General features: G+C 49.4%; 4 protein-coding genes across 4 annotated transcripts; 2 read left to right on the top strand and 2 right to left on the bottom strand.

The window, feature by feature from the left end:
- Positions 1-1,205: 1,205 nt before the first annotated feature.
- FSST1_012033 (SLM1 family PH domain-containing protein) lies at positions 1,206-3,988 on the top strand (the record flags this gene model as incomplete). Its single annotated transcript, XM_083235222.1, has 2 exons — positions 1,206-2,584; positions 2,635-3,988. 2 exons carry the CDS (start codon positions 1,206-1,208, stop codon positions 3,986-3,988), a joined length of 2,733 nt encoding a protein of 910 aa, XP_083081729.1.
- An 826-nt stretch (positions 3,989-4,814) lies between these two features.
- On the top strand, positions 4,815-5,705 carry FSST1_012032 (Gar1/Naf1 RNA binding region-domain-containing protein; the record flags this gene model as incomplete). The annotated part of the gene is made up of 3 exons (XM_083235221.1): positions 4,815-4,878; positions 5,050-5,100; positions 5,161-5,705. 3 exons carry the CDS (start codon positions 4,815-4,817, stop codon positions 5,703-5,705), a joined length of 660 nt encoding a protein of 219 aa, XP_083081728.1.
- A 474-nt stretch (positions 5,706-6,179) lies between these two features.
- FSST1_012031 (major facilitator superfamily-domain-containing protein) lies at positions 6,180-8,462 on the bottom strand (the record flags this gene model as incomplete). The annotated part of the gene is made up of 1 exon (XM_083235220.1): positions 6,180-8,462. The coding sequence occupies one exon, from the start codon at positions 8,460-8,462 to the stop codon at positions 6,180-6,182; it is 2,283 nt and encodes a 760-aa protein (XP_083081727.1).
- Positions 8,463-10,722: 2,260 nt separating this feature from the next.
- On the bottom strand, positions 10,723-11,652 carry FSST1_012030 (CDP-diacylglycerol-serine O-phosphatidyltransferase; the record flags this gene model as incomplete). Its single annotated transcript, XM_083235219.1, has 4 exons — positions 10,723-11,091; positions 11,146-11,339; positions 11,411-11,506; positions 11,580-11,652. The coding sequence occupies 4 exons, from the start codon at positions 11,650-11,652 to the stop codon at positions 10,723-10,725; spliced, it is 732 nt and encodes a 243-aa protein (XP_083081726.1).
- Between the last annotated feature and the right edge of the window lie 1,042 nt (positions 11,653-12,694).

Below are 12,694 nucleotides of genomic sequence, written 5' to 3'. Positions count from 1 at the left end.
TAAGATTGGGCAAAGCCTGGAGATTAATGACGATCGTCGTTGGGCTGCAGCTTTAGGTTGAAGGTATCACCAGAAAAACCAAGAGATGGACCCTTTTGAGTGGCACTCAAATACGTCATTTACGTCCGTCAAGCGTATGTTCAGGTGGAGAAGACGCTATTAAACTGGCTGAAAGCATCTATGATGGGACTTTATGAGTACTTTGAGCTTAGAGGCACGATGGGTGTTTCAGGGGAGCAGGTTTTGAGATCATCAAGTACCGGCAGGGTACTGCTGTCTAACCTAACCTATTTTGTGCAAGTGTCTGCAAGCTTGGCGAGCCCTCCATCTCTTCCACCTCCAAGATTCAGTTGATTGACTGCATCATCATAAACAAACACAAACCAATCACTAAACATTAATCACGGGCCAAAAAATCTTGACTGTGCTCCAAGCCAACTTTCATGACTTGTTGACCCAGGTCGTAACCACGTTTGCTCTTTTTATAGGTATAGACGATTCAATTCTGTGCCGAGTTTTCCACTTCTAAAGGTCTAACGCAGGTGCTTCACCCGGCTAGAATCTAGGTCGTCCCTCTTGATCCATTGTGGAACACAGACAGACAGAGAACCCTTGATCTTCAATCAATTACCCGCTGATTCTCGCATCTCTACTCCACAATAGAAGCTGTCTGCTTCCGCTCGTCCTGCTCCAGTACATACAAATCCAATTAAACCAAACGAAGCAGAAAGCCAAGAACCAAGGTGCGTCTTTCTTTCATCGATTCAACATCATCATTTGTCTCAGAAGGTTCCTCCACTGTAGAAAAGACGCTAGTCTCACTCGAACGGGCCTCTAGTTTCGGTAGGTAGCGTCACACCTGCTAGCGGTCAGTTGTGCGCTCATTGCGTCAACACCACCATCGTCCCGCGAATCCAACACCCTGATTTTCTGAATCTGGCTCATGTCGGATTCGCTCTCAGTCTCAGCGCTCCTCCACTCGGCGCCATCACTCACTGATCACTAGTTAATTGACTGCTTTAGGTTCTAGGCTCGTTTCCAGGTTCTCTGCCTTTGCTTCCGTCTCGGGTCGTCCCCAATCTCCTTGTGGTCCATTCCGTCCGTCGTTTCTGTTTCTCTCTTTAGTCTCGCACAGTCCATTATCTTAGCTCAGCTCAGACTGCTCCCAGACGTACCGTAGGAGAAATAACAACGCCACCTCCGCCATGGATCTACCCTCTCCTCACTCCCAATCTCAACCTTCGTCATTTCCCCAACAGCCATCTTATACATACTCGCACGAGCAAGATTCTTACCCAGAATCATCACCTGCAGCCGCCGCCAACAACGCACACACATACTCAAGTCCCCAATACGACGACGAATACCACCTCTCAAACTCGATCCACGCACCGCAACCGCAGTCGCGACAGCCAGGTCGTTTCACCGAGGAATGGGGTGCAGCGCAGCGAGGACCTTCTTTACTATTTGATCACTCTACCAACGTCGCAAACATGCAGCGTAGCAACTCGGTACATAGCTACGTTAGTGGCGATGACCAGCAGCTTCCGGGTCGCCAGAACACTCTCAAGAAAAAGAATTCGGTGCGTCGAAATGGAAGCATGAAGCGTAGTAGCAGCCGTCGCAGCATGAGAGCTGGTAGTGTCAAGAGCCTTGCTCTGCAATCCTCCTCTGACCATGATGAGGGTCATAGTGCCTTCTACTGCCCGGTTCCTACTTCAGGCAACCCAACCGAAACACTCTCCAACCGTTTCCAAAACTGGAGAAAGGTGCTCAAGGATCTCATCGCATACTTCCGTGAGATTCAAACTCACTACGAACACCGATCCAAGTCCCTTCTCAAGCTCGCCAATGTCTCCAACAACATTACCACCCCACCTGGCTTTCTTCAGTCGGCTGGCATAGATGACGCCCTCCAATTCCTTAGGGATTATAACAAGAACGCTATCCTCGAAGCCAACAAGGCCAAGGACATCGAAGAGGATGTAATTCTTGCGCTCACTGGTTTGCGAAGTGACCTTCAGCAAAAAATCAAGGAGATCAAGAATCTTTCAGGTGACTTCAAAAACTCGGTCGATAAAGAGATGGATCACACTCGCAAGGCTGTCAAGACTCTCAGTGATATCTTGGGGCGAAACGAGTTGGATGAATCTTCCACAACTGGCAAGCAAGACCCATACCTGTTGCGTCTGGCTGTCGACCGCCAAGTTGAGCGTCAATTGGATGAGGAGAACTATCTGCACCAGGCTTACCTCAACTTGGAAAACTCGGGACGAGAGCTAGAGGCGATTGTCGTCGGCGAGATTCAAAAGGCTTATAATGCTTACGCCGGCATTCTCAAGCGAGAGGCCGACAACTCTTATAACCTTATTGGCGAATTGCGAGAGGGTCCCATTGCCATGCCTAAGGACCATGAATGGATGCACTTTGTGACACACGATGACAAATTTGTGGACCCGAGCATTCCACTCAGGACTCCGGACCAGATTCACTACCCCGGACAGGACCACGAGGCAGCCCAGGAGATTCGAGCCGGATTGCTGGAGCGTAAGAGCAAATACCTAAAGAGCTACACAGCCGGCTGGTGAGTTTTTGTCCTCGCCCAATAATGAACGAGACTAACTTTGACATTAGGTATGTACTTTCCGCTACGCATCTTCACGAGTTCAAGACCGCGGATAAAGCGCAAGCCCCCGTCATGTCACTTTATCTTCCAGAACAGAAAGTAGGATCACACTCCAACGAAGGTGGCTCGTCGAACAAGTTCATCCTCAAGGGTCGACAAACAGGCGGTATGCACCGTGGACACACCTGGGTATTCCGTGCCGAGAGCCACGATACTATGATGGCTTGGTATGAGGATATCAAGGCCCTTACGGAGAAGACCGCCGAGGAGCGAAGCCAATTCGTACGCAGCCATTCGAGAAGCCTCAGCCGATCTTCCAGACGATCAGTTAGTAGTGATGGACTGGTCGATGACGAAGACGAGGAGCCTTTCACGGCTGATACCGAATCATTTACCAACCCGGGATTGAGGCAACACGAAGCGACCCCCCGGCGATCTCAAGCAGGTGGGCGGTTCCCATCTGATATCCAAGTCAATAAACAGCGTGGCTTACAGGCCCCTCATTCGCCTTCTAGTTTAAGCTCTGGCTTCCAGGACAACAAGGACCCCGTGGTACCTCCGATCGTCACGGGTGGTCTTTCTGGTCCGGCCGCTGGAGAATCACAGCAGACTCGGGACTACGGTACTGTTCACCAGACCCCCTTGGATGAGATGCCCTCTGCTGCTGCCATCGCGAGCCAAAAGGCTCACTACGACGGTGTTAACCCTTACACAAGCGAGCCGGTTAACCAGTCTCCTGCTGGGCCGACTTCCTTCAACCAACAGCAGCAATATGAACCGCAGCATGGACAGCAGCAGCAACATCCCGTTCAACTGTCGGATTATGTTGCTCAGAGCCACAACCAAACTTTTCTTCCAGTTATGATTCCTCAGGGTAAGGATGAGCGCAACGACGATTTTGCCAATAACGAACAGCCTCGTTACGATGAGCAGCCTAACGACTACACCATGGAGCCACGAGAGGAACCGTATGGCAGAGATGCTATGGGCGGAAATGTCCAACAGACATCAAGCTATCCGCAGGCTTCATACGAGCCACAACCTTCTTATGATCAGCAGCCCAATTATGGTCATACCAACGGCAATGCTAACGGTGGTGCCAAAGTCAACAACTACACTTTGACAACAGTGGGAGAGGGTTTCCCTAGACTTGATGGTGGTGCAACCCATGAGACTCAGCCATCAACTCGAGAGGCCGAATCAGTGTACACGGAGCGTGACTCAGTTTTGCTCCAGACAGACGATGAAGATGAGACCCCTATGCCTACACGACCGTCGGTTAACAACCGTACCGAGAGCCATAACACTATCTCAAACTTACACATTCCTGGCGGATACCCAAAGAGCAGTTATGCAGCATAAGCAAGATTTTCGTTGGCGTCTTTATTTCCTCTTTCTTTAGCTTATTATCTCCTTGGTCAACTGTGTATGAATGGGACGGACAAAGATGGCTGGTACTGAAGAATGGGCAAGATGTGGTAAAAGGGCTGGAAAGCAAGTGTTATTGCTGGGAGGCGTTGGCTTCAGTGTGAAGTTTAGGTGGAATAATTATGGTTATTAGGATATCCCTCGCTTAGTTTTGTATTTGCTCATCACTTGTATCGGCTTTCAAGATATCTGTAGTCTGCAGCAACTGATTTGAAAAGTATACTGCGTTTACAAGAGAGCTGCTTGTCGAAATTAGTTAGACACTTGAAGCCTAAGTCAAAGCCATAATTGTTCATAACTTTTCTCACCACAACCCATGCTAAAAGGCAGCAGAAAACTTGCGGCTCCATCATAAGGTGATGAAAATATTTGATCTTAAACACTGACGCAAACTATGACAAGGTGACTGGGTTCTTCTGCTCATCACTCTGATACAGTCAAGTTTTTTTTACTACCTGAAGACCTGCATGAAGCCGGCTAATCTAATCTTCCGCTCCGGCTCATGCCAACCAATAGGACTTCTCCAAGCTAGCTCCCGCCAGACCTTCGGTGGACACTCTCTTTGCAAAATTTCACTCGGGAAAAAAAAAGTTGAAGCATCGACCTACGCGGACGACCAAATCTTGACGAAGCGACCCAAAAACCCTAGCTACGGGCATTAATCGAAACAAGGACAACGAGCATTCGGATCGCGAATCCTTAATTCATCAAATTCATCACAATTGGCGACTGAGCGCAAACTCGATTATTCTTCATCATCATGTCTTTCCGAGGAGGTTCGCGAGGACGCGGCGGCGGTGGATTTGGAGGTGGCCGTGGCGGTGGTACGTCTTTTTTTCTTCTTCTTCTTATCCTGACAGGTTGCACCTGAGAACATTGGTGGTTCAGAATGAGGGAACCGCCAAGAGCAGAGCAATTGAGGCTGGAGGCTGCGATGGATATCTGTTGAAGAGCGGTGTTCGCATTCGCAAGACAAAGTACTAACAATATTATAGGCCGCGGTGGTTTCCAGCAGCGAGACATGGGCCCTCCTGCCCAGATCCTCGGTGAGTTCTACTACCATGACATCTATTCTTCTCAACGTGTCAACGGCTAACGCCTCTCAGAAATGGGCAAGTTCATGCACGCCTGTGAGGGCGAGATGGTCTGCGAGTCCATCAACCCCAAGGTCCCCCACTTCAACGCCCAGATCTTCCTCGAGAACAAGACGGCCGTCGGTAAGGTCGACGAGGTCCTCGGCCCCATCAACCAGGTCTTCTTCACCATCAAGCCCACCGAGGGCATCCAGGCCACCTCTTTCAAGGAGGGCGACAAGTTCTACATTGGCTCCGAGAAGCTCCTGCCCCTCGACAAGTTCCTTCCCAAGCCTAAGCCCCCGCCTGGTGCTCCCAAGCCCAAGCGCGCTGGCGGCGGTCGTGGCGGTGCCCGAGGTGGTCGCGGCGGCTTCGGTGCTCGCGGTGGCGGTCGTGGTGGTTTCGGTGGTGCTCGCGGCGGCGCTGGCGGTTTCTCGCGCGGTGGTGGTCGTGGTGGAAGCAGTTTCGGTGGCCGTGGAGGTCGCGGCGGCAGCGGTGGTTTTTCACGAGGTGGTGGTGGCGGCGGAGGCTTCAGTGGTGGTCGTGGACGTGGTGGTTTCAGCCGTGGAGGCCGATAATCTCCTAACGACAATAAGGACCACGGATCACTTCTACTACCGAGGAGGGCGAAGTCATGCCTCAAACTGCTGCTGTAGTACAACGCGACCCACGAAAGCCGTTTAAAGGGAGGCGAGGTCGATAAAGAGAGAAAACTTCGGGATTTAGGAGGCGGGAAAGAAAGAAAGGGATCACATGTATTTTCTCTGGCGTTGGATGGTTTCTGATTTTCGAAAGTGCTTTGCTTGATTTGGTTCCCCCCCCCCACTGGCTCTATATCCCCAATCCTGCGATGTTCGTGTGGTGTTTGTGTTTACAAACATGAGGATTCAACAAAGACAAGCAAGAGGACGAAAAGAACGGGCAACCTTTTTACTGTGAAGGATATATGCACACTGTGAAGACATTATGTAAAGTCATATCTACGCTCATGGGGTATAAGTAGGCTCGCAAGCCCCCAAGCTATTTCAACGCCAGGTAAACAATTCATGAAATCAATCCCTGCGACGCCGAAGCAATGCCGCGCCAAGTAGACCCAGGGCCAGGATGAAGGCTAGCCCACCAAGTCCCAGACCAAAATACTGTGCGTCGCGGTACCCTCCCAAAGGATTCCTATTGTTTTTCTTTCCAATTTCTACAGCTCCTGCCATACCAAGTCCGACAGAAAAAGAGAATGCTGCCGCCATGTTGGCAAGGCTACTTGCAAGTCCCAGCTGTCCTTCGGGGACATCTCGCCCGAGCACTGTCGAAGCGGAGGGGATTATCAAGACCATACCAACTCCCATAAAGATAGCACTGGCAAACGAATTTGCCCAATACTCCTGTTTTGCTGGAGCTGTAGCCATCAAAGCGGAACTGATCAAAATTGCTATTGACGAACTCACCATAGCAAGCTGGGCGGTGAAATCGCGGTTTGCAAAAGGCCAGCAGGCAAAGCCAACAACAACGCCGATTACTAGTATCGGTACAAGACCAGCGCTCGTGAGTAGAGGCCCCCATCCTCTCAAAACTTCGATAAACTGGGCAAAATACCAGACCCAAATCCCAAACGCTGCCGAAGCGGCAGTCACAAAGCCAAGTGTAATACCAGCAGTGAGGTGAATTTGCTTGAATGGTACCAGAGGATGGCTAGCTTGGGACTCGGAGTAATTGAACAACGGAATAAGCAATAATCCTGTAAAAATTAAGATGTATGCTTCCGGGGTGTTCCATCCTACAATGGGTATTTGGTTCCAGCCAACACTGAACAGAACCAATGCAGAAATGCCAGTTACAGAACCAAACACATCTAGGCGTTTCCAAAGGTTGCCTTCGAAATTATGGACCAAAACTCTTTTGGCAGGAACCACAAGCATGCTTGAGATACCGAGGGCCGTGCAAACTGCAGCTAGGCAGTAGAAAGCCCATGGCCAGGACGCATATTTGGCGAAAAGCCCTGTCATGACGGAGCCAACAACGAACCCACAAGGGGCAGAGGCATCGAACAGGCCCATAGCAACCATCTTACGAGGTCCGGGAGGATAAGCCCTCAGCAACAACCCATAGCCATTGGGAATAATGAGTGCTGGGCCAATGCCTTGCATTGCACGACAAATACAGAAGAAGACAGCTCCTCCGGAACTGTGCACATACACGCTCAAACCAGTCAAAAGACTCCAGAGCGCAAACCAAAAATAACCGGCAACAAAGGCTTGTCTCTGGCCACATACGTTTCCGATCCGATTTCCCAGAAGGATTGTGGCAGCGTAACTCAGCATGTATGCCGAAGTAAACCACGCAAGGTGTGTCGTACGCTCTGGTTCGAAGAATGATTCGCCAATTCGTCGTGCCGATGTCAAAGTTTGCGCAAGGCTAGCATATGTCAGGAGCTGGGCCATGCAGATGACAGCAACGAAGATGCCCTCATTGCAGGGGTGGTTAAACACAATTTGTCTGGCTCCTTCGTTGAGAGGTTTCCTGCGCAGACCCTGGGTAGTAGATGAAGCCGAATATGGATCAGAGCCTGCGCGTATATGTGTAACTGTGCCTAGTGGTAACTCCCGGGTACCCATATCAGGTCTGAGAACCATGTATTGATGATGCTGCGTCGTCGATCTGAAAGCTTCAAAACCTCTCGTGGCTTGGACAAGTCCGCCGCGGTTGACTGAAAAGTCCGCTGGATTTAGGCCTGCATTTGAAGCCGGAGGTACGTAAGATTGAGGATCCGCGAGAGTTATAGGAACGCTAAAGCGGTGAGTTGGTGTGCGAGGAGTGTCCAGTCGTGGTGGTAAATTTGGTGTTGCGAGTCGAATTAAGTCTTCAGGCATGCGAGTAGAGGTTTCAATCATATCTGGCTCCAGCTCTCGGTCAAGAAGAGAGTCCGTTTCAGCATTCGGATGTCGTCCTGGCATAAGTATGGTAGGCATGTAATTGTTTCGAGGAGGTGAAACGGGTGACACGTCCGAGGCAGTCATCTGGCTCACTATGTCCATGTCCAGAAGGCCCTGAGACACTTCACTCACGCTTGATGGGCTTCGAGCGTGGGAACAGGAATTGGAGCGATTGTTGGAGTGGGCATAGCTGCGTGGTTGATAATAAGAGTTAAGGTTCGTATAAGTGGGAGCTGGAGCTGCTGGGGAGTAACCGCCATGTTGTTGTTGGTAATGATGGCGAAAAGATTCGGTAACGGCAATCATTGTATCCGTGACATGCTGAATGGCAGCATTGGAACGATTGGTTTGTCGACGAGCCTCAGACTTCTCAGAGTCCTGTCGTGATACGCCTCGTAGGGGTTCCATTGTGAAGTTGGTGGGTTGCGGTAAGCAGAACCAATGTTAGCAACGATCGATCCTCCTCATTTCCTTCCTATCTATATCGATTATTTCTGTGAGTGGTTTATTTGGAAATAAATTGGAAACAAGACAATAGATGAGAGATTCAGAAGGAGCAATATTGATGAATCAGACAGCCAATGTTTCCTGAGAGAACTCAGGAAACAATGAGACAAGACGTGATCAGGGACGTTTGGGGTAATATGTTGATAGAGAGGGTCGCGGCTGCTCTTACAGCCTGCAGCTCAAGACAAGGGTATTAGCCCGCCTTGTAAGTGGGATGGAATATTGGTTCATGGTAGTAAGCCGTCAAAGCGGACTCGCTAAGGTTGGCCTTGCAGTAGAAGCTCATGCTCAGGTCCGGGGTTCAGAGGATTGGGGCCTGAGAGCTTCCATCCATGGCTTATCCTTGTTTGGGTTTGGGTTGATACTAGGAACCGAGATTGAGGGTGGGATGGATCATGACGGCGAACCAGAAATAGAATTCATCAATCAAGTCAAAGTGAGAGAAAAGATATTTCGCCCCTCTTGTGTGTGGGCAGTGATCTACTCTCTAATTGTTGTGGGTAGAGTATCACATTGAGTGACCTAATGACGGCTAGAGCCTAGACTGAGTAGACTAAATTGCCATCGTGTTTGCAAAGTCGGTGATGCTTCAAATCTGGCGCTTATGAATAGTATGGATGTTTGGTTGGTTTGTGGATCGTCATCTTGTTGGTGATGTTGGTGAAAACGAGCCGTTGGTGTTAGTGTACAGTAGTAGTCTATGGAGGGAAATGGAGGCAGGGGCAGGCGAAAGCGGCTGCGGCTGCGGCCTACACCAAAAAGATAAGTAGATCTTGGCGCGAGGAAAGAGAAAGAGAAGTCAAGAGCAAGAGGCAAACATGTGTTCCTTCCCATTATCACGACATGATTCTCATTCTTTTGAGCAACCATCATAGGAAACACGCATCATCGTATACATCATGAATGTAACTAGACACCGAATTGGGTATGATCCTTTACGCATCAATGATGATCATGATCAACTGTACATTCATACATTCATGCCCCGGTCCATCACCATCGCACAGCCACTCGTCACTGTTGGCTAACGTTTACTAGCGCATTGTTCACGTCTCACTCATCCTTCAGCACAGCCTCAGTGTATTGCAACCCATGTCTTACCCTGGACATGTTCTTTGGTTCGTCCAGCCACGCTTCAGTACCAGCTACTGCATGTTTCAGATTCAACCAACTGAGTTGGAAGCGTTGATTGGTTTATATCAAGGTGTCGCAGGCAAATATCTAAACCTTGGGGTTTTCAAGTTTGTTGCCTGGTGAGAAAAAAGACAGAATTCTTTCTTTTGCTCTTCGTCTTGATGAAGATCCCAAGCGTCATCACTTACCATCTGCCCATATTTTTACTTCCTGGTAAATTCGGTAAGCCAAGCCTCGTCATGTTTTGTCGATCCACCGACAGCAGAGCCTCTAGCTCTACGTAAACATCGCGTCTGGAACTATTTTTGGTGTTTGCCCATCTTCGTAGCTCTGTTGAGCATCCACGAAACAGCAGCGACTCAAGGGCTCGTGACTATTATTGCAAGTGTTTGGCCAAGTTGTAAGGGAGTGACCGCAGTTTCTGCCATACAAGAAGGATGAATGTGCAGATCTAAAAGGATTCACACCATCCACTTCTTTCTCAAGCGAAATAACTGCCTCCATGCTCCCATCATTGCCGGTCAAAACAAGGATAGTCAGCAATCAATCAATCAAATGTTCACCGACAAATTGACTTCGGCAATTCACCGTTCTTGAAAAATGTGCCGATCCTTGAGAGTGGAGATGAGCGTAGTTGAGATATTTAAGTCTATATTGTGGTCTAGGTTGGCATGTGTTCAAGCAAACTCTCACCGACCATGCAAGCTCGCAAGGTCCCGAAACAGGAAATAAAGAATGTATGGGTATCATGAACTACCGTCATATCAATGAACTACGTGAATCATTCCACGACCGAGACTATCGAACAAAACAAGACCATGTCCTCGCCCGTGTGCGATGAAACCAATTCACGTCTGTTGCTTGCTTTCCTTGACCCAAAGTTGCGACCCTCGGACCAAGCCCAACACTTCTCCAAAATAGCAAAGCATATCGCCATATCAGGGCCACGTATCCGGTACTCCGCCCAAATGGGAACGTGGCCATGCCACACCATTATACCATGTTAAATGGTCTTTCGAGTAGCCTCTTAGGGCTTGGGAATGCGGATAGTCTTGCTGGTCATGAGGCAGCCGTGAATCATGAACAGGAGGACGGCAGGGTGAAACTCGAGGGCGGAACCCTGGAACCAGACACCGAAAGGGAGGTTGTCGTGAACCCATCGCTGAGAAAGCCAGTAGGCCATGATGGCATCCATACCGAGCGAAGTGGGAATGGGAGTTCCCTCGAAGTACTTGCTCTTGCCGGTATCATCCTTGGGCAAGACAGCGACAGTGACGTTGAAGCGAGCAAGACGAGTGAGGCCACACAGAACGAAGAATGTAAGACCAGCAGTATCGGCAACGGAACGGAAACCAAGGGTGAAGGCGACCATAGCGGGGGCAACACCGAATGAAATCTAGTTCTTAGGTTAGAACTCGACGGTCACAGCCAAAGGAACACGTCAACATACCAAATCAGCAAGGGAATCCAGCTCTTGGCCCATTAGACTGCTCTTCTTCCTCCATCGAGCAACCTTGCCGTCAAAGAAGTCGAAGAAAAGACCGAAAGGCAGGAAGAAGAGGGCAAGCCAAAGATTATCAAAATCCTTGGGATCGCCGAGTGCGTATCGCAGCGAAGAGAAGATGGACATGACACCGCATGCGCCTAGGATACGGTTTAGCAAAACAATATAATCTGAGAGACGGTACCGTCGTCTCGGGTCCAGGTGTGCATACCATTCATGAGGGTAATCAAATCGGCAAGGTGCATGGCGCGCACCAGAGAAAAGTGTCCAACATCAGCAGAAAGAAGGGTCTTTTGCTTGTCAATGGCTATGGGGAACAGCAATGTTAGCTTCACGAGCTTGAACTTGCTTTGAATATTCCGGCATAGGCTGGATCTCACCTGGGCTGTTAGTTGACATAACGTCCTTGGTGTTGCCGTTAGAGCCTGACATAGTGTTGCTCCTTCTAGACATACTGAGGCGAGCTACGACAAGGTTCGATAGAGCTGAAGCGGTACAGGTAAGTTCGGGGGAGGGGTATCGCAGTCGCAAGTAGCTTCAAGTCGGAAGCAGGCGGTGTCTTCCAACAGATAGAACAGAGTATCTTCGTAGTGGTGGAGAAGTAGCGTTACTGGGTTGAACGATGCTGTGTAAGCTCAAATTCTGCCAAATTTTCAGACGTCGAGAAGTTGTGGAAGGGAAAAACAAGAGCAGGTTTTCCCAGAAGTGGTTGACGTTGAGGATTGGCGTCGCGGTTTCCCTCACGGCGGGACATCCAACTTCTTCCTTGCTTGGGTGGATGCCGTCATTATGGGCGCTAGCGTCGATTAGTACACGTGATCCACGGCTTAGATACAGGCCCAACGTTTTCACCAAGTCACTCAGAACTAGTCACCCTCTAGCCATTGGAATTAGGTATTATGCTAATATTGTCACATGTGGTGATTAAGAATGGCATCAAGGCCACGTTCGCATGACAAGCTGTAGGTACTCTCATCAGTTACATAACGATACAAAGTTCCTGCATCAGTATTGCTCAAGACTTAACAGTTGTCACATTGGGGGTATTATCACATGCAAGATTCATATTGGCCCTGTCATATTCGCACAGACGCTTTCACTCAGATAGGTTTATGTTAAGACCACTTTATACAAAGTTACACAAAATGTCACCACACAACATAACTGATTGGTATAACATAAAGTCTCAGACTCGATTTCAAGTTGAGACATATTCTGCGGTATTTATTCAGGCCCGCTCCCGTTCATGGTATAATGTGTATGCTTCTCCCACTAACTTGATCTGCAAGTGTGTATGTATGTACGTGTGCAGCCTCCTTCGAGGCGGTGGACAAAAACAAGTACCCCCAACGCCGGACTCAGACAAAGGTCCCGAACAATGCTTGCGGCAGCTGTCTGGCCGCTGTAAGACAATTGAGCATGTCTTAGTACGCAGGAAGGGCGCATACCGCCTCCTCCTTTCTTTATGATTACCAATTAATACTTCTTCTTCAGT

This window comes from Fusarium sambucinum, chromosome III (genome assembly GCF_050947815.1).
Source record: "Fusarium sambucinum isolate potato_lamoka chromosome III, whole genome shotgun sequence".
NCBI classification, from domain to species: domain Eukaryota; kingdom Fungi; phylum Ascomycota; class Sordariomycetes; order Hypocreales; family Nectriaceae; genus Fusarium; species Fusarium sambucinum.
This window is presented reverse-complemented; position numbering and strand designations above follow the sequence as displayed.